This window comes from Schistocerca americana, chromosome 1 (assembly GCF_021461395.2).
Source record: "Schistocerca americana isolate TAMUIC-IGC-003095 chromosome 1, iqSchAmer2.1, whole genome shotgun sequence".
Lineage (NCBI taxonomy): Eukaryota > Metazoa > Arthropoda > Insecta > Orthoptera > Acrididae > Schistocerca > Schistocerca americana.
Window position 1 is genome coordinate 947,349,642 of NC_060119.1, and position 23,034 is coordinate 947,372,675.

The following is a 23,034-nucleotide window of genomic DNA, read 5'->3' on the forward strand; positions in this document are numbered from 1 at the left end:
AGTGGTGGAGGCAACGTGAGAGCCCAGGTGGCTCCAGAGGAAGGCAGTTGCAAAGGTAACAAGTTCTTTATTGAAACATACGCACTGTGTAGTAGACTGTGTCAGTGGCCAAATGTCCACTGAGTTCTGCTGGGCTGGCTACTTGCATACCCTGTGATGCTGAAATGGAGCCTCTGCTGTGTGCTGGTAACCTCGTTATGCAAGCCAGTAGCGAGGATTCTCTGGCAGCAGTGTTTATACTTAATGATGCCATATTGGCTGCGGATGGCACCTCAGCTGTGGCATGACAGCGGATCCCTTCTGCTGTGAGGTGCTTGTCTTGTGATGGCTGAAGACAGCTAGTGTGCACAGGGAATGACCCACTGCCTCCTTGGCAGGAGTTGAACATGCTGCTTGAGTAGACCTGGGAGGGCCTGCTGTGCCATGGCAGTAAGTCAGGGAGGGACTTAATGTGTATAGCTGCAGCCGTGTCATAGCCTCAAATCAGTGACTTCTATTGGCAGGTCCACTTGGTGACCTTGCCCAGCACAGTCCTGTCATCATGGCCGAGATGCAAGTTAGGTTCATTACAAAATGTCCAGTACCTATAGTTGGCATTGGTGCACTTGTGCACATGTGCCCTACCAGTCATGTATCCTGAAACATCACTGCCACTGTCAGTGTGGAAATCTACCTTTCCCCTTGCTGTGTAAGTTTGTGCCATACTGCTAAGTCCTCTGTTTCAGCAAGCTAAAAGTGGCTCACAACATTACATTGGGCTCATTGAATTATTGTAGTGACAACATCCTGTGCTCGTCTGCAGTTAGTGCAGCTACAATACACCACTAAGATAAACAGTATTATGCCAATATGTGGTGAGTGCGCTACAACATCTACACACATTGCCAAAAATGAATAAGAGACAGATTGAAATCCTATGACTGTCTGTGGAGTGCACCCAAGAGCTTGGACCTGTTGTCTGGCACTTTCCCACTGAGCAATTGAGCTACTTTATTTGCTTATGACAGCTGAATGTAACCTTGTGAATTACAAGGTGTCTTAACCCAATATCAGTTGCAACATACTTGCTTTGAATCTTGCCATCAGATTGGAGGCGAAGTAGGCCATTCAAGCAGCTGTATGCAACTGGATGAGATGGTGACGGTGTCAAGTTGAGATTTTTTGGTATCTGTGGTTGGAAACAGTACGAAATGACTGAGATGTCAGACTAAGGAGGTACATATGGTGTTAATAGTGAAATGAGACTCTGAGTTAGTTTTAGGTCTGCTTTTAATGCTTCTTCAAACATGCTGAAGAGCAGAGACATTGAGTTATCACTTGATTCTTAAGACCCACTTAATAAAAATGCAAAACATTATTACTAAACAATTTTTAGAACAAGTGGCCACACCAGTTAAATGCTCTATTACAAATAAGATGCACGCAGTAACATTTAAAAATGGTATTCCAGACCACAAATCATGAAAAGGAGTCAGTTTTTATTGCTGTAATTAAACATTTAGGTCCCGTTGGATGTCAGAATGAAAGTGAAAAAGAGATACAGTTACACATAAGCAAATGTACAAAGGAAACACTGTCCAGATGTGGATACAGGCAAGTTATTACAAGTCCTTTTTAGTATACAAGCTTAGCTGCGTATTATCCTCACACACATAGTTTCTGCTGTTGGCTGCTGATAATCCAAGGCAATGGCAGGATTGAACTTCACTCCAGGCTGGAACTTGGTCATGCCTGACATTTGGAGGCCTCTGTATTCAGCATTTGGGCCTGTTTCCTTACAGATAGTGCATGACTGTTTCTCCTTTTGTGTCCAATTTGCAATAAGTGAGCACAAAAACAGTGATTTCTTAATGCATATGACACCATACTTAACTGACAAAAGTGACTGGCACAATGTCTCCATCTAGGTTTTTAATATAAATATTCATGTCTAGATGATTTTGTATTTTATTGACAACCCTTCATGATTAGGTCATTACAAAGGAAAGGTGGTACTTTTAAGAAAGCCGGTGCTTCCTCAGTTACATTATCAGTGAAATGTGCTTACATAAATCAGTGAAACTGATGTGATGATTCTCAAGCATGATGTTGATACAAACATGTAGTTTTGCATTTACAGTGCAAATATTAGCAAATACTGTTGAAATGAGTTAATCAAAAATAGCATCTCATATTTACTTTTAATCTATCATTAGATATGGTAAAGCTTTATGTGGAAGTTCAAACAACATCTCTTGAATACCGAAACTACAAAAGAAAATTGTCAGATAAAAATGAACTGTACAACAAAAAGAATCTTGTCACCTATTATTTCGGAAACTGCACATCCTAACTGTGTTCTTCATACACATTTATGAAATTATTACCTTCCTAGACAGCAGACAAAAATTATTTCATGTGAATGATTTTAGTCATACATACAACACAAGACAGAAATGCCATTGTTACGAGGGTACTGTTGTTAAATTAGTTCTTCCATGTTTGTGCTGAAGTTTTTACATGTTTTTGACGTGTCTCCTATACCTGCATCAAATGGTGTAGATTGTGTACATTATGAGATTAATAAACCACAAAGCGCAAAAGCCAACCTTAAGGTTGGCAGCTATACATTTTTTACTTAAGGAAATGTACACACTCTCAGCATATACATCTTCCAGAGAAAGGAAATCTGGAGCAGATGAAGATACAGTGTTAGAGCATATTATGTGCACTGAAACATAATTATAGAATCAATTGTAAAGATGTTTGGGAGGGGGGGGGGGGGGGGGGTGGACTGATCAATTTTATGAGTGCTTCACTGTTTATTGGCTCTTGTACTGGAAAATCCATTGAGTACACTGTTGTCGGGAATAACAAATGTATCACAACACAAACAGCTTGTAATGCGATAGTTTGTGTGAGATGTGAAGAATTTGAAGCATTACAGCTGCTCTTTCCTTGGCCCTGTCATCACTTAGGTCATCAGTCCTGGAGAAAAGGTATGTAAAGGTGCAGATACACTTCGTGTTTCATAGATCCTTAGTGAATTGGTTTTCAGTGATGTAGAACTTTCATTCAGTTATTAACTTACACTCCTTAATTCTTATCATGAAGAGCAGCATTCATAAAAGGTAAATGAGCCGAAGTTATTCATTAACAAACAGAAACAGCCACTGCAGGTAACTTGTCTGAGGTATACCAACAACCAGTTGTGACTGCTCTACTTACACCAAGAATTATGGGAATTGATTCTGATTTATTGAATCTGTAATAGGAGAAAAGTAGATATTTTGGGGGGAAAAAAGGCCACTGCTCTTTCTCTTACACTTCTCAGCTGTTGTTTTTATCTATCACTTCATACCAAGCCTTTATTTAACTTAACAGTCCACCTTCATAACTGAGTGGTCAGTGCGACATAATGCCATGTGAGGGGCCTGGGTTTGATTCCCAGCTGGGTTGGAGATTTTTCTCTGCTCAGGGTCTGGGTGTTGTGTTGTCTTCATCATCATTTAATCCCTGTTGATATGTGAGTTGCCAAAGTGGCACCAACTAGAAAGACTTGCACCAGGCACCCAGGCTTCCTGCAGTTGGATGAGGGGGCTCTGGACCTAGCCACATGCATTATCATTATTGCTTAACTTAACTGATATAACATATTGCTGTCATTTGTTTGTTTATTACTGGAAAAGTTACAAATCTGTTTGATATGCATGTCATCGTAAACTGCAGTTATATCCACAAGTCCAAATATTTTGGTAAATTATGTGATTAGTGAATAATAAGATAATTGTTACTTTGTTTTTGAATGTGTGTGGATTTATAAATTACTACCTGATGTCTACTGGCAATCTGATACAGATTTTGGTTCAAAAATGCAAAGCTTCATTTTCACCCCAAGACAGGAGTGCACAATCTATACATAAATTATATAATTATTAACACAAAAGTGTGCTCAGGCTGAGCTTGAATGAACAAGTTTACACAACTTTTAGAGTTTTGGTCTTTGTTGTAGTTTGTTATAGTTTTCATTCTCTTTGCACATGTACTTATCCATATAGCATACACTCTTCAGTTACAATTTGTCGTTGTTCATATTTTATGATGGAACTAATGTATTGCGAGTCTAGTTGTTAAATGTGTCTGATTCCTACACTGTCTGGTTCTGCTGTTGTCCAGCATGGCTGATGAGTTGTAGAACAATAGGTCTATCTCCTTCTTCTGGTCTATTAATCAGTTCCTGGTAAGGTCCTGTGAAAGATAGCCAGTGCTGTAATCTGGTGTCATCTGTGAAATAAGTCTCGTTCATGAGTTCAAATGGAAGTCAGGGTGGTACTTCATATATAAACTGGGGTGGTATTGTTTTTCCACTGCTAGTATCCATTTCATACACATGGTCTTGACTTTTTCTATTCATTTCATATGGGTTATTTTAAGTCTTTCCCATATGATCCATATTCCACAGATTATGACTAGCAGCACTGTTGCTTTGAGCAGTGTCATTGCTGTGCTTGTCAATAGATTGGATATGTTTGGATTGTTGTATGAGGCTTTGATGGTGGCTGCTGCTGCTGCTCTTCCCTGGAAGATGTTACTGTTCTCTGTAATGTAATCTGCAGGTACTTATATTTCCCTACTGTTTGCAACGGTTTTTTGTGTTGTGTTTTGTCTTTGGATACGGTTTTTCTTCCCTTCCTGAATGCCATTTGAAATGTCTTCTCCTGGTTTACTTTTAGGTCATTTTCCTTTGACCAAGTTTCTAGTGTTCTTAGTGCTTTTGTAGGTCCTCTGTTACTGCCGGTCCTACAACCAAGTCATCTGCATACAGTATCATTTCTATTTTTGGCTCTTCTCTATTGTGTTTGTCACATCTGCTGTATAGACGATGAACAGCATTGGACTCCATATAGTCTCCTTGGAGAACTCCATTCATCTGTGTAATTGTCTCTGAGATTTTAACATTGTTGCTTGTTTGGATCAAATTTCATTGAAGGATGTAAATCATTTTACTTATAGTATTTTGGTTTTGAATTCCACAGTCTCTCTTAAATTCACTCATATTATTGATTGCCAGTTCTATGTGCTGAAACAAATGGCCAGAATGGAACCTTAAAAACATTTTATTGAGTCTTTTAGGGTTGGAACCTTTTTAGATATTATCTTTATTGGAAGCAAAATGTGGAAAAAACTGGAAGTAATGGTGAGGGGGAAGTTAGGGATTCATCATCATCATTAGTTATCTGCTATATTAGCAGGTCCTTTGCCTCTCCATTTTCTGCGATCCAGTGCCGCCTCCTTATGGCTGCTGTATGTTGTACTGTCCATCATGTCATCCGTCCATCTTCATCCAGTATCCAGTTAGGGATTAGGGGGCATAATTTTTAAATTGTTGGAAGTGAGTTCTGATGGCTCACATAACAGCTGAAATTTATGTAGTAGTCTGTGTCACACTTTGACATATAATTCTAATTATCACATGAATCAAATGGTAAGTAAATTTACTTGCTTCCTATGAGTTTTGAAGAAAAAATGAAAATTAGTAAGGAAAAATGTTTTTGTATGTTGATAAATTGGGAGCTGGTGAAGTTACGTATGTCACATCAGTATAGTATTTATGGGATGTTTTATTAGTGAAAAGAAGAAAAAACTAATTTACTTTTCGAAATAGTTATCTGCAAAAGTACATTGTTCAAGATGTGCTGGGACACCTTATCATTTATGCAGTACAAATTGTGAACTGAAACATGATAGTCATCATCTAGGATTTTGTTGAGGTAAACAGCCTTCTCCTCTCCACCCAGTAAAAGTGTCCTATCCACAGGTATTTTCATAAGCAGCAGCATTTTCTGGTGTTCTTGCATTTATCATTTGCTGCAAGCAACAAATATTAAAAAGTGATTCACCTTCAGTGTTTAGTGAATGAATGATTTTTGGACTGTTTAGCATGTAATATATATTTTTCTGTGTACTCCTCTAGGGCATGTTTTATTGTCTTATTAACTTTTATTTTCTCTGGTAGGAGAAGCTTGGTTCTAATCGCATGGCTGATCGACCTGCATTCAGGTTGGTATATGTGTTTGTGTACTGCTTAATCTAGCAAAATTGGTTAAGTGAGCTTTTTAAACTTAAAGCACAAATGTTTTAAGAACTAAAACCTTTTGATTTCAAGTATGGTTGTATGTTATTGTATGCAATCCTAAGGTGCCTGTACACCAGAGAAAACACAAGCGAATGAGCAATCCAGAGAACAATTCATGAGTGTTCACTACAATGTGCTTGTATTTATGAACAAGCGCTTACACCAGACGAGTGAAAGAAAGCAATGTTGAATGTGTATTGAGCAAGTGAACACTGTGATTTTGTTTATTTGGTACTAAACTCGTATATACAGATATCCAATAGAAGTGTACCATAGTGAAATAGTCACAATGAAAAACAGTGAGACAGGATTGTTGCGTATGCTAGCTGCACTGTTGGTCTTGCACAAAGCAAAGCAGCAAAGGGAAAGAAGAATATGGGGATCTGAAGTTTCACAGAAGCGTCAAATACATGGTGGTAGTGTGCTAGTCACTGAATTACAGCTCCCAACTTCATTAGGCCTGCTTCAAAATTTTATGCATATGTCTCAGTTGACTACATGAAGAAAGACTTGCACTTATGCTCTAGTTCATAGCAACTAGAGACAGTTACACTAGTTTTAAGTATTTATTTCAAATTTCAACAGCATATATATCACAAATAGTTCCTGTAGTCTGCAGTGCTATATGCGAAGCTCTCAAGGAGTATATTAAGGTAAGAAAATAACTTCAATAAATATGAATAATGTAAAGTGAAAATATACAAATGACCTAAAACAGTCCATAAAACATCTATTGCTTCAAGCCTGTGGTTCCCAACCATTCTAAGATCGTTACTCCTACCCCTCAGTGCAATCAGGTGTAAACTAATTCTCCTCCCCCTCCCTCCCAATTCATGAACATTATTGCCAAACTTAATTTTAGAATGAAAAATTTTTTTATAATTTTTTTAATAAAATGATTAAAGATAAACAATCTTTGCTTCTTGTTAGTGTTTTATTAAAAAAAGAACTGAGTGTGAGATACTGGTACTGCTTATTTCTAATCATCTTTTACACACTTGGTTTCTTCTCAGACAATGTACACTGTTAAGTCATGCTCCAAGTCTATTCAAGTCTTTTTTGTTTCATTGATATCATAATTAGAAATCCCCTTTCAAACATGTATATGTTGATTGCAATGTTTCTTTCAGTGTGTGGTGCTTCAGTAGTTTGTGTGCTAGAATGAATGATGAAGCAATTCCCAGTTCATTACAAGGAATATCTACAACTCCTCCTCATAAAAGAAAGCTGCACCACTGTCCTTCCTAATGGTATTTGCTTCTTCCACACCCTCTACCCTCAAGTAAAATCAACCCAGAAAATGTGTTTACTATACTTTCTATTTGTAAAGTATTTGATTGCTGGGCCTCCTTACTGCCAAACTGGCTGAAATAGGAAGATTTCAGTATGCCAGTGCTTCATTTCTGAGCAATGCCACTAATCACAATAATAGCAATAAATAATATTGTGTAGAGCACTACACTAGCCATTTCATAGTTACTGTCTGTTTTTGTGCCACTTAAATTGCTTATCTGTTTCAGAGTGAATACTGAAGAAATTTCTGGTGCATTGTAGGAACTACATTAAAGTCAGAGGAGACATTTTTCATACATTTGGCATTTGTCACTCCCATTTCTCACTCTTAGGCATGGTACAAAACACAATACATGTATGTGTGCTAACAATAGTGATCCTTCAAAAATAATTTAGTCTTGTGACAGACACAATCAAAGACTTTTGCTTCCACTCCTCAAAAAATTTCATTTTACCCCTCAGGGAATAATTACTGCCAGGTTAGGAATCACTATTTTATGTAATAAAATCTGCTTTGTAGCTTTTAGGCATAATATAATATGATGAAGATGAAAGCTTACTTTCATACATACTCATACAGGATAGTCCAATAAGCCAGTCAATAATATACAACTGTATGAGGCGTTGTGTATCCACAATTTCTGGTGAACAAGTGCAATTTATAGATTTGAAGGCCAAAATAGTATAATTATTCCTGTTGTTTCAGCTTCCTTGCCAAAGAATATATTGGTTGCAGATTGCAAAGGGCTCTGAAGAGCTGCGGAACTTTCCACACTGCCTTGGAGCTGTGGATGGCTGCCACTGTGAAATTAGTGCACCTGCCAATAGTGCAATTGAGTTTTACAATTTTGGAGGTTTCTTCTGTGTAATTAGGAGTTGTTGATGCAGAATATTGTTTTATATATGCAAATGCTGGTTCCCAAGAACGCAACTCAGATGGCGGAGTTCTGAAAAATATTTCATTTTGGAAACAGATTGAAGCTAATGTTCTAGGTATACCAGAGGAGGTACCACTAGCAGGGAGAACGAAAAATGTAGCTTATACATTGCAAGCATTTGCCATGCATGAACATACGTTGAAATTGTATCCTGGCAAACATGCACAACAGTCGGTGGAACATTTGTTCAACTACAGATTCAGCGGAGCTAGGAGTGTGGTAGAGAACACTTTTGGAATTTTGTCTGCAATTTTCCAGGTGTAGACAACTGGTAGTAGTTGGTACGCATATGCATATCTGCATAATTTTTTTAGTAGTAGTCAGAGTTGGATACACTTGTATATGTCAAGAGGAGTGCCAGGTGACAAGAGTGAAAATGGAAATTAGGTTTTTGGCAGCTGGTGGCAAGGCAGTGAACACTGTTCATTTTTATCTCTGAGATCTGTGCCCCAGAAATCTTCGAAGAAATGTGCATAAATTCGAAACCAATTGCACAGCATTTTAACTCTGCATTGGGTGGGTCACCTGGCAAGACAATTACTGTTAATCTTTACATATATATATGTTCAAAGGTTCAGTTAATGAAAAGAACTATAAACTGTAAATCAGTTTTATTCATACTAGTAGAGCAGCATTTGAACATGTGGTAAATCTTAATTCACTGTTCCACGTCAGATTTTTAATCAAAATTTCTCATATCTGCCTGATATAATGAATCGCTCATTATGTATTGTACATTTCTGATGTCACCTTTTAGTTTCACTGCTACATATTCACCATAATAACCACTTGCTGTCCTAGGCTTTCTACATCAGTAGCTTTGATAATATTGTTGCCAACAGATTTTATTAAGTTGAGAGCACTGCTGATTTTTGCTTCTGCTTTATTAATTCTTCTTTCCTCCTGTGGTGGTTACTTTACATCTGTGACACTTTTATATACCACAACTTCATTGTTACCCAAGTTGTCTTCCACTACCTCTAGAATGCTACATTGATCTTCATCTACTACAGCTTCTTCAGCTGAATTATGTGTATCCTGTAAGAAATCAATATTTATTAATGTAGCAAATTCTTTCTGCTTGACATGATTTTGCAAACAAAGCACTTACATAAATGGACTCATATGTAGTTTATTTATTTCTATCAACACCTAAAATATGGACCAGCTCAAAGTACATTTATTATCCAAACATAAAATCTGTCAAAGAGAGCATTAAAGCCACTTTTTGCAAAGGGAAGGTGCATGGGGGGTGAGAGTTAGAGTTAGAGAGAGAGTTAGAGAGAGAGAGAGAGAGAGAGAGAGAGAGAGAGAGAGAGAGTGTTACCAGAACTTAGTTCGTGTACACATGCATACATTTACAAAATAGTATGTAATCTCCTCGTGTATGAGTGAATTACATGTTAAATTTCTATATGCTGTTGTAATGCATGCAGATGAACATGTGTTCAACTACAATCTTGGTGGAGAAGGGAATGTGATAGACAGATGTGTAGTAGAATGAGATTTTCACTCTGCAGCAGAGTGTGCGCTGATATGAAACTTCCTGGCAGATTAAAACTGTGTGCCGGACTGAGACTCGAACTCGGGACCTTTGCCTTTCGCGGGCAAGTGCTCTACCAACTGAGGTACCCAAGCACGACTCGCGCCCCGTCCTTACAGCTTTACTTCTGCCAGTACCTTGTCTCCTACCTTGCCCGCGAAAGGCAAAGGTCCCGAGTTCGAGTCTCGGTCCGGCACACATTTTTAATCTGCCAGGAAGTTTCAGATGTGTAGTAGTTGTGCAAGCATACACATATCTGCCCTTTTTTTAATTTTTTTTAAATTTCTTTTTTTTTAAAGAATGCAGAGTTCAAGACACTTGTACACACCAAGAGTAATGATTGACAAAGAGATTGAAGGTGGAACTTTGGGTCTTGGCAGCTGGTGCCAAGTCAATAAAAACAGTACTGATAGAGTGTTTCCCACAGCATCAGATAAATTTTTAAAGGGTCATTAAAAAGTAACAGGCAGCACTCAGCTTTGAATTTACTTATGCCACATGAATGTTTAAATTTCAGATAACTTAGCATTTACAATCCAAGTAGTTTTGTTATCTTGCAAATGGGATGACTTGTGGTGCTTTCCACTGCTGTCATAATTTCTTTTTAGATCTTTCTATGTCAGGTGGTGTTCACTAATATTGAGCAATCACTGTTAAAATATTTTTATAGTTCGTTTTATGACTGATAGCAATTTTGCCATGTGATGCAACAGTGAGTTTTTCTTAGTTTATTGAGGTAATAGATGGGCACAAGAAAGTGACAAGGTAATATATGGAGCTGTAGAAAACAACATGTAACCTTATATTCAGTTGAAAACACTGTATGAGCATGTAGAGTGCTAAACATGTCATGTTTTCATGTTAATATATAAACAAAAATTGTTGTTTATTATGAGTGAGAGGAATTTGCTATATTTATACAGTCACACTCAAGAATATAAGACATTGTGACAAGATTTCTGTAACAATATTTACTGGCAGAAGTCATACCTATAACAAGAAACTGCATAGAAATTTCCACATATTGTTCCTCTGCCCAACACCATATATTTAAAGTATGGTGCCTGTAGAGACCATGAAGATAAAATTAGAGATGTACAAGCCTGCACATACTTGGATAAACAGTCACATGCCCCACTCCCTATCCATGAATAAAACAGGGAGACGCCTTGTTATGTGGAACCAAAAAACTGAAATATATCTTGCAGTTGGGTGACTTATGACATCAATTTATTTTCAGAGCTGTGGAAGGTTACACACTACTCTTTACAGTTTATTTATGTGGGTCGCTTGTTGGCCAATCTGGGGCAGGGAACTCAGTTGTAACAAGACCTGATCATGGTCAGCATGTTATTGAATCCCACAGCATTGCATTTACTAAATGCACTTCCCATAGTTATACCTTACACACCAAAGTTTCACTTTGTGCCTTTTTATCTTAAATGTTTCATTATAGAAAAAGTGATCACAGAAATGTACACTACACTCTACAAATAAGTGATTATAAAGATATTGCTAAATGAAATTACAAAAATGCTATTAATGCAACTTCAAGGAATATCTTGCCTCTGTGCACTTGCTTTGGAATATCTTGCCCCTGTGCATTTGCTTTGTCTGGTGTTGATTTTATTGAGTAGAAAAGACATCACCTTGAAAGCAAACCACTTAGAGTGGTATGCTTCACCATCACTTGAGCCCAAACTGGTACATTCTTTATTTCTTTCTTGTCGGAAAGAAGCTAGTAAAGATATCATCTTCTTCTTCACTTCCTCAGGCAGAATGAGAAGTATCTTGGAAATTTCTCGCCAAGCGTCTGTTTTTTTATTATTATTATTATTATAATTTTTTTTAATTTAATATTTTACATTGCAAATCCCTTGGATCCCACAAGCACATCCAGGATCAATATTCTCCATTCCTACAAGTTTCAATTTTGCGTACGGTAACAAAGAGAAAAAAAAGAAAAAGGCAACTATGAAAGCGAATGCTTTCTGTTTACACCAATCTCAACGTCAAAGCTGTGTGAATGCGAACTTCCTTTGATGATTCGCTCCCAGACTGACAACCGATGGATCACGTGTGAACACTTGGGAATGCCAAATAAATGCTGCTTGCTGCCTGTTTACATCTAAATAAATGCTATGTTCACTGGTTTACACCAAAGTAAATGCTATATTCTTTGTTGCTTATTCGCTGCATTTGCTCCAGTGTACAGGCACCTTTATAAGTAACATTTATCTCAAAAATTAAATTAAGTGAAATGTTGGTGAATTCAAAATAGTATTTTTGAAATATTATACACTAAGACATATTTTTATGATTTATAAGATTACCATTCATATTTCTTTTCTTTTTTGCCTAAACTTTGTGCAAGATACCTGCAAATACCTCTCCAAAGCAATGTTAAAATTAATTACATTAGTCAAAACTTGCAATTGCAATCCTTCTGACTTTACTAACTCAGGCTGATTAGTTATCATCACCACTGCCCCTTGCATACAGCATGTATTTTGTGTAGAAAAAGCCTTGTAGTGGTGTGTCTAACTGGTGTCTAACTGCTGGTAGGGGAGTCTCCAGGTATGTCTTCATCCTGGAATCTCATTGACTGGAGGAGACGTATCTTCAGTGATGGGCCCCAGTTTGAATTGAGGCCTGATGACCAGTGAAGACCTGTCTCTAGATGCGCCAGACAATCTACATCTACATCTACGTCCATACACCACAAGCCACCTGACAGTGTGTGGCGGAGGGTACTCTGAGTACCTCTATCGGTCCGCCCTCCTATTCCAGTCTCGTATTGTTCGTGGAAAGAAGGATTGTTGGTATGCCTCTGTGTGGGCTCTAATCTCTCTGATTTTATCCTCATGGTCTCTTCGTGAGATATACATAGGACGGATCAATATACTGCTTGGCTCCTTGGTGAAGGTGTGTTCTCGAAATTTCAACAAAAGCCCTTACCGAGCTACTGAGCATCTCTCTTGCAGAGTCTTCCACTGGAGTTTATCTATCATCTCTGTAATGCTTTCGCGATTACTAAATGATCCTGTAATGAAGCGCACTGCTCTCCGTTGGATCTTCTCTCTCTCTCTCTTCTATCAACCCTATCTGGTACGAATCCCATACCAGTGAGCAGTATTCAAGCAGTGGGTGAACAAGTGTACTGTAACCTACTTCCTATGTTTCGGATTGCATTTCCTTAGGATTCTTCCAATGAATCTCAGTCTGGCATCTGCTTTACTGACAATTAATTTTATATGGTCATTCCATTTTAAATCACTCCTAATGCCTACTCCCAGATAATTTATGGAATTAACTGCTTCCAGTTGCTGACCTGCTATATTGTAGCTAAATGATAAAGGATCTTTCTTTATATGTATTCGCAGCACTCTACACTTGTCTACATTGAAATTCAATTGCCATTCCCTGTACCATGCGTCAGTTCGTTGCAGATCCTCCTGCATTTCAGTACATTTTTCCATTGTTACAACCTCTCGAAATACTACAGTATCATCCGCAAAAAGCCTCAGTGAACTTCCGATGTTATCCACAAGGTCATTTATGTATACTGTGAATAGCAACGGTCCTACGACACTCCCCTGTGGCACACCTGAAATCACTCTTACTTCGGAAGACTTCTCTCAATTGAGAATGACATGCGTATTCTGTTATCTAGGAACTCTTCAATAGAATCATACAATTGGTCTGATAGTCCATATGCTCTTACTTCGTTCATTAAATGACTGTGGGGAACTGTATCAAACACCTTGCAGAAGTCAAGAAACACGGAATCTACCTGGGAAACCGTGTCTATGGCCCTCTGAGTCTCTTGGACGAATAGCGCGAGCTGGGTTTCACATGATCATCGTTTTTGAAACCCATGTTGATTCCTACAGAGTAGATTTCTAGTCTCCAGAAAAGTCATTATACTTGAACATAATACATGTTCCAAAATTCTACAACTTATCGGCATTAGAGATATAAGTCTATAGTTCTGCACATCTGTTCAACATCCCTTCTTGAAAACGGGGATGGCCTGTGCCCTTTTCCAATCCTTTGGAACGCTACGCTCTTCTAGAGATCCATGGTACATCGCTGCAAGAAGGGAGGCAAGTTGCTTCGCGTACTCTGTGTAAAATCGAACTGGTATCCCATCAGGTCCAGCAGCCTTTCCTCTTTTGAGCGATTTTAATTGTTTTTCTATCCCTCTGTCATCTATTTCGATATCTACCATTTTGTCATCTGTGTGTCAGTCAAGAGGAGGAAGTACACTGCAGTCTTCCTCTGTGAAACAGCTTTGGAAAAAGACATTTAGTATTTTGGCCTTTAGTCTGTCATCCTCTGTTTTAGTACCATTTTGGTCACAGAGTGTCTAGACATTTTGTTTTGATCCACCTACCGGTTTGACATAAGACCAAAATTGCTTAGGATTTTCTGCCAAGTCAGTACATAGAACTTTACTTTCGAATTAATTGAATGCCTCTCGCATAGCCCTCCTCACACTACATTTCGCTTTGTGTAATTTTTGTTTGTCTGCAATTCTGTGGCTATGTTTACGTTTGCTGTGAAGTGCCCTTTGCTTCCGCAACAGTTTTCTAACTTGTTTGTTGTGCGACGGTGGCTCTTTTCCATCTTTTATGATCTTGCTTGGCACATACTCATCTCATGCATATTGTACGGTGGTTTTGAACTTTGTCCACTGATCCTCAACACTATTTGTACTTGAGACAAAACTTTTGTGTTGAGCTGTCAAGTACTCTGAAATCTGCTTTTTGTCAGTTTTGCTAAACAGAAAAATCTTCCTACCTTTTTTAATATTTCTATTTACGGCTGAAATCATCGATGCAGTAACTGCTTTATCCCACAATAGTGGGATAACAACTTGACTGTCGCCCACCATACTGCCAGACAACTAGGAGTGATGGTCTAGGGGAGCCATTTCTTTTCACAGCAGAATGCTTTTGGTTTTCATCTGCCAGCAATACATCAACGATATTCTATGCCCCATTTGGTTGCCCTTCGTGGCAAATCATATTGTGCTTACATTTCAGCAAGGTAGTGTCTGCCCTCACATGATGAGAGTTTCTGCTGTTTGTCTTCATGTTTGCCAAACCCTGCCTTGGCCAGCAAGTTCGCTTGATCTCTCACCACTTCAGAATGTTTGGAGCACTTTGGGCATGGCTGTCCAACCAGCTCAAGATTTTGACAGTCTAGTGTGTCAGCTGGACAGAATTTGGCACAATATCCCCTGGGAGTACATCAAAAAGCTCTATTATTCAATGCCAAACCATATAACTTCTTGCATAAGGGCCAGAAGTGGACCAATGCATTATTGACTTGCTCAATTTGTGGAAGTTCTTCCTCTTGAGTAAATGATCCAATTTTTCTGTTGTAATATTTGATTTGTCTGTACATATAATCACACATACCGATTTCCAGATTTTCATCCAGTTCCCCCCCTTTTTTTCATTTAGAGTGTATAATCTTCACCATTTGCTCAGATTCCAGTGGTTAATCTTAAAGCCCACTAAGTGATAGATGCATACTCATTCATTTATGAGACTTTTCCACTTTTCTTTTCAGGGTAATAACTTGATTGTAGCCTTTGCTTCATTACTCATTAAACTGTAAATGGAACTTAGCTACTTTGTAAGCTGCTTTAAAATTTTTCCTGAAGCTAATATGGATACTTTGTGAGTTAACAAGCATTGCGCTTTCATTTAAATATATGGCCAAAAGAGTCAGCCTACAAGAATTGTGAAACGAGCCCTGTCGTCCAGGACCGCATGCCACAAAGGGCACCGATTCACCATGAGATGTGGAAATTCAAAGGCATCTATTATCTATTGAGGCCTAAGTGTTGTAGTGTGTGAGTGAGACAGATGAGACCCTGCCTCATAGGGAAACCCAGTAGAAGCTGTTTGTTGCTGAGGAGACATAGCAGTGTTAAATATGGCAGACCTAAGATCGGCTACAAAGGGTATCATTTACGGAAACTATTTAATTCTGTAGTAATGCAGGGAATTAAGCCACACTTATTTTAATCTACAATCCTTCATAAATTTTCGTGGTGAACCCGATAAAACCTGAATATTTGTTATATCTATAATAGTTTAAGATTTACTGTTAAAGTGAAATTAACAAGTTTTGTAACAAAGACCAGAATGCTAAAATCTGAACGCTGTGGTCGATCTTAATGATCGACATTTCATATAGAAGTGCGTCATTAAAATGACAAACATTGTAAATATCAGCTCTGTGACTTAATTTGTTTAAAAGATATAGTAAATTTATATTATCAATATTTTCAGTTAAGCATCAGATCATCATTTCGTTCACACAAAACATATTGAACGATGACAGCATGACGCCTTATTGAATCATTAGGTAATGGAATATTTGTTGTCAAGTTTGGTGCGTAACAGTTACTTTTGTTATTTATTTATTTATCAGAAAGCACATTGGTGCAAGCCTACTGCCGATGACATTCAAAGTTAAGAGGGAAATTGTATTGGTTTTATGTAAAAGAATTTAACGTTTATTATGTAATGGATATTATTGTTACTTTATTTAGGACGTTAAAGTGGTCAAGCTTTGATTACTTAAATAAATTAAAATGTGAAATAATGTTGAATAATTATATTAAATTTCAGCCTCCAGTTGCATAAGCAAAGAAACTTTACCTAGGTTTCAGCTATAAAAGTGTAGCCTTCTTCAGAAATGTCAGAATATAAAATTAAAATTAAACCATGCTAGATATTGGCCTTGTCAAACTTTAAATGTTAGTACTACAGTACATAGTAATTAGACTGCATCACTTCTACAAGGTTTTGTCAATAGGCCACACAAACAGGCCAGACAGATGGGCTGCAGGCACTGAGTCGTAACTCAATGTAGAATAAGCTGTAGCCAATCAGATAGATGGCTTCAGGAAAGGGAACTGCCTTAGTCAGTTGAGTGACAACACTCGGCATGGGCATGCCAGAAACACAGCAGGGGATGGGCAGAGGGCATGCTCGTGGAGACACAAAAGCAGACAGTCGGTCTTTAGGTAGCTTGGAAGTGAAACAACTTAGAAAATTCCATGTTGTGTGGTATCATGGGACTTAGTCTCTGAGCGGTGAGCAGCCGCGTGCCTGGTGTGAACTCTTTAACTTTTCGCAAAGATAACGTGGTGGGATATTAGGCTTGTAAATATTCTAACCAAATCGCAACTGTGTGTCCTAACTCATTTATGGGTAGTTAATTTATTTCTCGATATTATTATTACTGTTAAAACTTTGTATTTCTCAAACTTGCCATCGGACAGACAATTTAACCAAAGGGCCACAAGTGTCTAATTTAGGGCATGTAATGCGACACGTGCAGTTCAACGCTTAGACGAGTTTGAGCAAAGAAATTTCGATAAAGAGGAACCATGTGAGCCCGAACATCTGTGGGATGTTAGCTTGCAACTTGACTTGGGCAGATATTGTGTTACCTCCCCTGTCTGCTCGTGATCATTTTCCTGACTGATTGTGCTACTCATTGGAAATGCATGTGCTCTTTGTTTTCGTGTATACATTTTTAAATTGTATGGTCTGTCTCTTAGGTGCCTGAAACCTGCAAATGTTCACTATGTATTTAATAAACAAGTACAGGTTTTTAATGTTTTGAAGCCCAGGCACATAAGTTATAAATTCTGTTTTTGCATTACCTTTCCAGTAATGCATCCAACAAGTTGTCTATAAGTATCAAAACTTTTTTTGTTTTGATGATTTGCCATTTATCCTCCCGTAGCTTTGTGCCTCTAATACTTCATTTTAGGAATATGATTGGATTTCTGAAGTCAAATTGATAATTTATTTGGGATAATTCCTTTTTACAATGTTTTCTGGCATGATCTGCATGCATATATCTGTTGAACAAGCATATATCTGTAGATATTTGTTAGAAGTGTGTGTGTGTGTGTGTGTGTGTGTGTGTGTGTGTGTGTGTGTGTGTGGAGAGAGAGAGAGAGAGAGAGAGAGAGAGAGAGATTTTTTCATTAATTTGTATGTAGACAATTTCCATTGTATAAATGTAGTCAACATACATACCATTCTAATTATATGTATGCATACAGTATAACAAAGACATATCTAATTTATTGGAAACTTAATCTCCCAGAGTTGAACACCCAACACCAATCCAAGATTTGACTTAACATAAGCTGGATGGGATAAAAACAAGAATGACACACTATAATGTCCACAGGTGTTCACACACTACTGGTCACATTCATGCTTTCACAATTTCATTTTTATAATGTACACATATGCTCATTAATCTTCACTGTCTTCACTCTGGCTACCTCACTTTGTAGTAGCATATATGTCCAAGGCATCTGAACTAAACAAAAAAAAAAAGAGCAAGCAGCAACAGGATCATTCTTTTATAATGAGAAAGATCATACATTGTATATTTATGCTTCCTGGTGTATCGATACGCAGATGTCTCAATAATTTCCTGTTTGAATGAGACTCTCTCTTCTGTTTAGCTTCTAAGTGTTCTTTTAGGCTAAGTACTAATGGAGGGACTAAATAACTTCTGAAATTGTTACTGAAAACATACGGTATGCCTTTTCAGTGCATTTTATTCTGAATGGTATTTTATTTTATAAAATTGGCCCAATAGTTATGGGATCTTTTTTTGGTTAATTTGAGCCAGCTTCTGTATAGATAATAACTGTCCCTGTTTGTCATATTGTAATTGTGTGTATCTGTGTAACTTTGCAGTACTATTTGCTGCCAAGAGCATAATTGTTGCAAATATACGGGTGTCCCAGGAGGAATGGCCAATATTCAGATATATGACAAGAACAATCATCCAAAGCAGAAAGTCTTATAAACATTCGTTCAAACTGCACACCTTCAGAGCTATGAATATTTCTTCATCTTTGATACTGAACAAAAAATCTCTTCTGCTGCAAGCTCTTAGCTTTCCATATTTTAGGAGGTAGTAATACAGACCGAACCATGGAAAAAAATCCTGGTAAACATGAGCTTTAAAATGCATACCTTAAGAGCTGTGACTGATGTTCAGTAAATGAGATGTATTTCACAGTAGCGGAGATCAAAAAGAGTTTATTGCTCCAGAGGTATTCACATTACAGCCAATGTTTACTGGAGAATTTTTTCTTATTTTGATCCATACTACCACTGGTCAAAATATGGAAAGGAAAGAGCTTGCAGAAGAAGAGATTTTTTCACAGTTTCAAAGATGGAGAAGTGCACATGGCTTGTAAGGTTTGCATTTAGAACCCAGGTTTACTAGACTTTTTTGCTTCCAGTGATTGTTCCTGTCATATCTCTGAATATGGACCATTTCTCCTGGGACACCTTGTAAATAGTGAAGATCATGATATCAAGTTCTCGTAATTTATTTCTGCAGGATGTCTTTGGCCAAACTGTAATGCGTGTAATGTATCTAACACCCTTCTTCTGAAGCTTCACTGTTATGTATATGCACATGTACTTCTTTTCCCCCAGATTAAGATGCATTGTAAGTGAGGGTAGAATCGACCATAGTATATATTTCACAGTATGTGTCTGTTTACTGTCCTAGACAACTTTTTCATTGAGAATATTTTAGTGTTTATTTTTGAGCATATTTTGCTGTTATTGTCCTTCCATGTCAAGTGTGTGTCAATACTGACACCCAATAATGTGTAATTCCCTGCTTTCTTGATAAATGAGTTACCTAGTTCAAGGCAGATATTATTAGTCTTTGTAGTTTTATTTGTTTGTATTTGTTCCTATTTGCATTTACAAACAGGGTTTTTTTAACTGAAATGTTTAAAAGCCTCTTTGAGATTTGCAGAGAATATTTGATTCTAGTTCTTGTACTGAGTCACTTTTTACTACGAGTGAAATGTCATCTGCAAACATTAGTACATTGTTATCTACTGCTAATATCATCTCTGTGCACCAGAGTTTACAAGCTGAAAATTAATATGCACATTTACAGCACCACCACTTGTTTTATGCTTTTCTGCTGCACACTGCTCTCTGTTTTCCTCTTTCTTGCCCTGAGTAAGCATAACAGTTTAGTTTGTATATTAGTCTGCTGTGACACACATAATTAAATACCTTTAAATGTTAAGGAAAACTACACAGATTTTTCTTATCTCATCTAACATTCCAAGTAATATCAGCTACAGTCTTAGCTGTGGCTGCAGTAGTAGACTTACATATCAAAATCCATGCTATATCTCTTTGAGCATGTTATCTCAGGCAACTGAAACCACACTGCGAGGAGCAGCACCTGTGCATGATGGGAGTGGTGACTTGGTGAGGATAAGGAGGAGAAGGCTGGGTTAGGGAGGGAGAGGGACAGTATGGTGGGGTGGTGGACAGTGAAGTGCTGCAGGTTAGACGGAGGGCAGGGGAGAGGTAGGGAGGGGCGCATGGGGGGGAGTATTAGAAAAGGAGAGAAATAAAAAGATTGGGTGTGGTGGTGGAATGAGGGCTGTGCAGTGCTGGAATGGGAACAGGGAAGGGGCTGGTTGGGTGAGGAAAATGACTAATGAAGTTTGAGGCCAGGAGGGTTATGGGAACATAGGATGTATTGCAGGGAAAGTTCCCACCTGCATAGTTCAGTAAAGCTGGTGATGGTGGGAAGGATCCATATGGCACAGGCTGTGAAGCAGTCATTGAAATGAAAGGTGCCATGTTTGGCAGCATGTTCAGCAACAGGGCCAGTTTGTTGGTGGCCATTCATGTGGACAGACAGCTTGTTGGTTGTCATGCCTATATAGAACACACGGCACAGTGTTTGCAGCTTAGCTTGTAGACAACATGGCTGGTTTCACAGGTAGCCCTGCCTTTGTTAGTATATGAGTCATTAGTGACCGGACTGAAGTAGATGGAGGTGGGAGGATGTATGGGACAGGTCTTGCATCTAGGTCTATTACAGGAGTATGAGCCATGAGGTAAGGGATTGGGAGCAGGAGTTGTATAAGGGTGGACAAGTATATTGTGTAGGTTCAGTGGATGGCAGAATACCACTGTGGGAGGGGTGGGAAGGATAGTGGGCAGGACATTTCTCATTCCAGGGGATGATGAGAGGTAATCGAAACCCTGACGGAGAACGTAATTCTGTTGCTCCAGTCTTGGGTGGTACTGAGTTACGACGGGAATGCTGCTCTGTGGCCAGACAGTGGGACTTTGTGGGATGATGGGAGACTGGAAAGATAAGGCACAGGAGATTTGTTTTTGCACTAAGTTGGGAGGATAATTAAGGTCAGTGAGACACTCAGTATATTTCAAGAGGGTCTGCTCATCACTGCAGATGCAACGACCATGGGTGGCTAGGGTGTACAGAAAGGACTCCTTGGTATGGAACGGGAGGCAGCTGTTGAAGTGGAGGTACTGCTGGGGTTAGTAGGTTTCATATGGATGTATGCATCCTTGAGGTGGAGGTCAACATGTAGGAAGATGGCTTTTTGGGTTGAGTAGGACCAGGTGAAGCAAATGGGGGAGAAGTTGTTGAGGTTCTGGATGAATGTGGATAGGGTGTCCCCACCTTGGATCAAGATAGTAAAGATGTCATCAGCGAATCTGAACCAGCTGAGGGGTTTGGGATTCTGGATTTTGGAAGGATCCCTCTAGATGGCCCTTGAATAAGGCGGCACAGGACGGTGCCATGTGGATGCCCATAGCAGTACCCCAGATATGGTTGTAAATAATGCCTTCAAAGGAGAAGAAATTGTGGGTTAGGATATAGGTGGTCATGGCGACTAGGCGGGAGGTTGTTGGTTTGGAATCCATCGGGTGTTGGGAAAGGTAGTGTTCAATAGCAGCAAGGCCAAGGGCATTAGGAATGGGAAGGCAGAGGTGGAGGGAAGGCAGTGAAAAAGGAGAGAGATAAAAAGACTGTGGGTGCATTGGTGCAACAGAGGGCTGTGTAGTGTTTGAGTGGGAACAGGGAAGGGGATAGGTGAGTGAAGGAAAGTGACTAACGAAGGTTGAGGCCAGGAGGGTTAGGGAGTGTAGGGTATACTGCATTGAGAGTTCCCGCTTGTGCATTTCAGAAAGCTGGTGTTGATAGGAAGCATCCAGATGGCACAGGCTGTGAAGCAGTCATTAAAATGAAGAACGTTGTGTTGGACAGCATGCTTAACATCTTGGTGGTTCAGCTGTTTCTTGGTCAAAGTTTGCTGGTTGCCATTCATGCAGTCAGCCAGTTTGTTGGTTGTCATGCCCATGTAGACAACAGCACAGTGGCTGAAGCTTAGCTTGTAGATCACACGATTGGTTTCACAGGTAGTCCTGCCTTTGCTGGGATAATTGTTGCTCGTGAGTGGAATGAAGCTAGATCTATTACAGGGATATGAGCCATGGGCCGAGGAGTTCAGAACAGGAGTTGTGTGGGGATGGATGAAGGTATTGTGTATATTTAGTGGGTTGTGGAATATCACTGTGGGAAAGGTGGGAAGGATAGTGGGTAGGACATTCTTCATTTTGGGGCATGATGAGAAGCAGTTGAAACCCTGGTGGAGAATGGGATTCAGTTGCTCCCGTCCTGGGTGGTAATGAGTCTCTAGAGGAATGCTCATCTGTGGCCACATGGCGGGACTTCGGGAGTTGGATGCGTGTGAGGCATCTGTTTCTTTACAAGTTTGGGAGGCTAATTATAGTCTGTGAAAGCCTCAGTGAGAGGAACTTCTCATCACTACAGATGTGACATCCATGGGTGGATAGGTTGTATGGAAGGGACTTTTTTGTATGGAATGGATGGCAGCTACTGAAGTGGAGGTGTTGCTGGCAGTTGGTAGATTTGATGTGGACAGAGGTTCTGATGTAGTCACCTTTTGAGGTGGAGGTCAACATCAAGGAGGGTTGCTTATTGGGTTCAGGAAGACCATGTGAAGTGAAAGGCAGATAAGGTGTTGAGGTTCTTGAGGAATGTGGATGGGGTGTCCTCACCCTTTATCCAGATACTGAGGATGTCATCAGTGAATTGGAACCAAGTGAGGGGATTGGGAATCTGGGTGGTTAGAAAAGATTCCTCTAGATGGCCTATGAGTAGGTTGGCATAGGATGGTGCCATGTGGGAGCCTATTGCTGTATGCTTGATTTGTTTGTAGGTGATGCCTTCAAAGGAGAAGTAATTGTTGATGAGCATAT

General features: G+C 39.0%; 1 protein-coding gene across 7 annotated transcripts in view; it reads left to right on the forward strand.

Moving 5' to 3' along the window:
- LOC124615696 (GATOR complex protein Iml1) overlaps positions 1-23,034 on the forward strand; it is a 597,731-nt gene that overhangs the window by 349,498 nt on the left and 225,199 nt on the right. The window contains exon 21 of one of the 7 annotated variants that reach the window (XM_047143755.1): positions 5,996-6,039. The exons of the other annotated variants lie outside the window; for them this stretch is intronic. Within the exon in view, the coding sequence (XP_046999711.1) occupies positions 5,996-6,039 (44 nt within the window). The remainder of the gene's footprint in view (positions 1-5,995; positions 6,040-23,034) is intronic. 7 annotated transcript variants of the gene reach the window in all.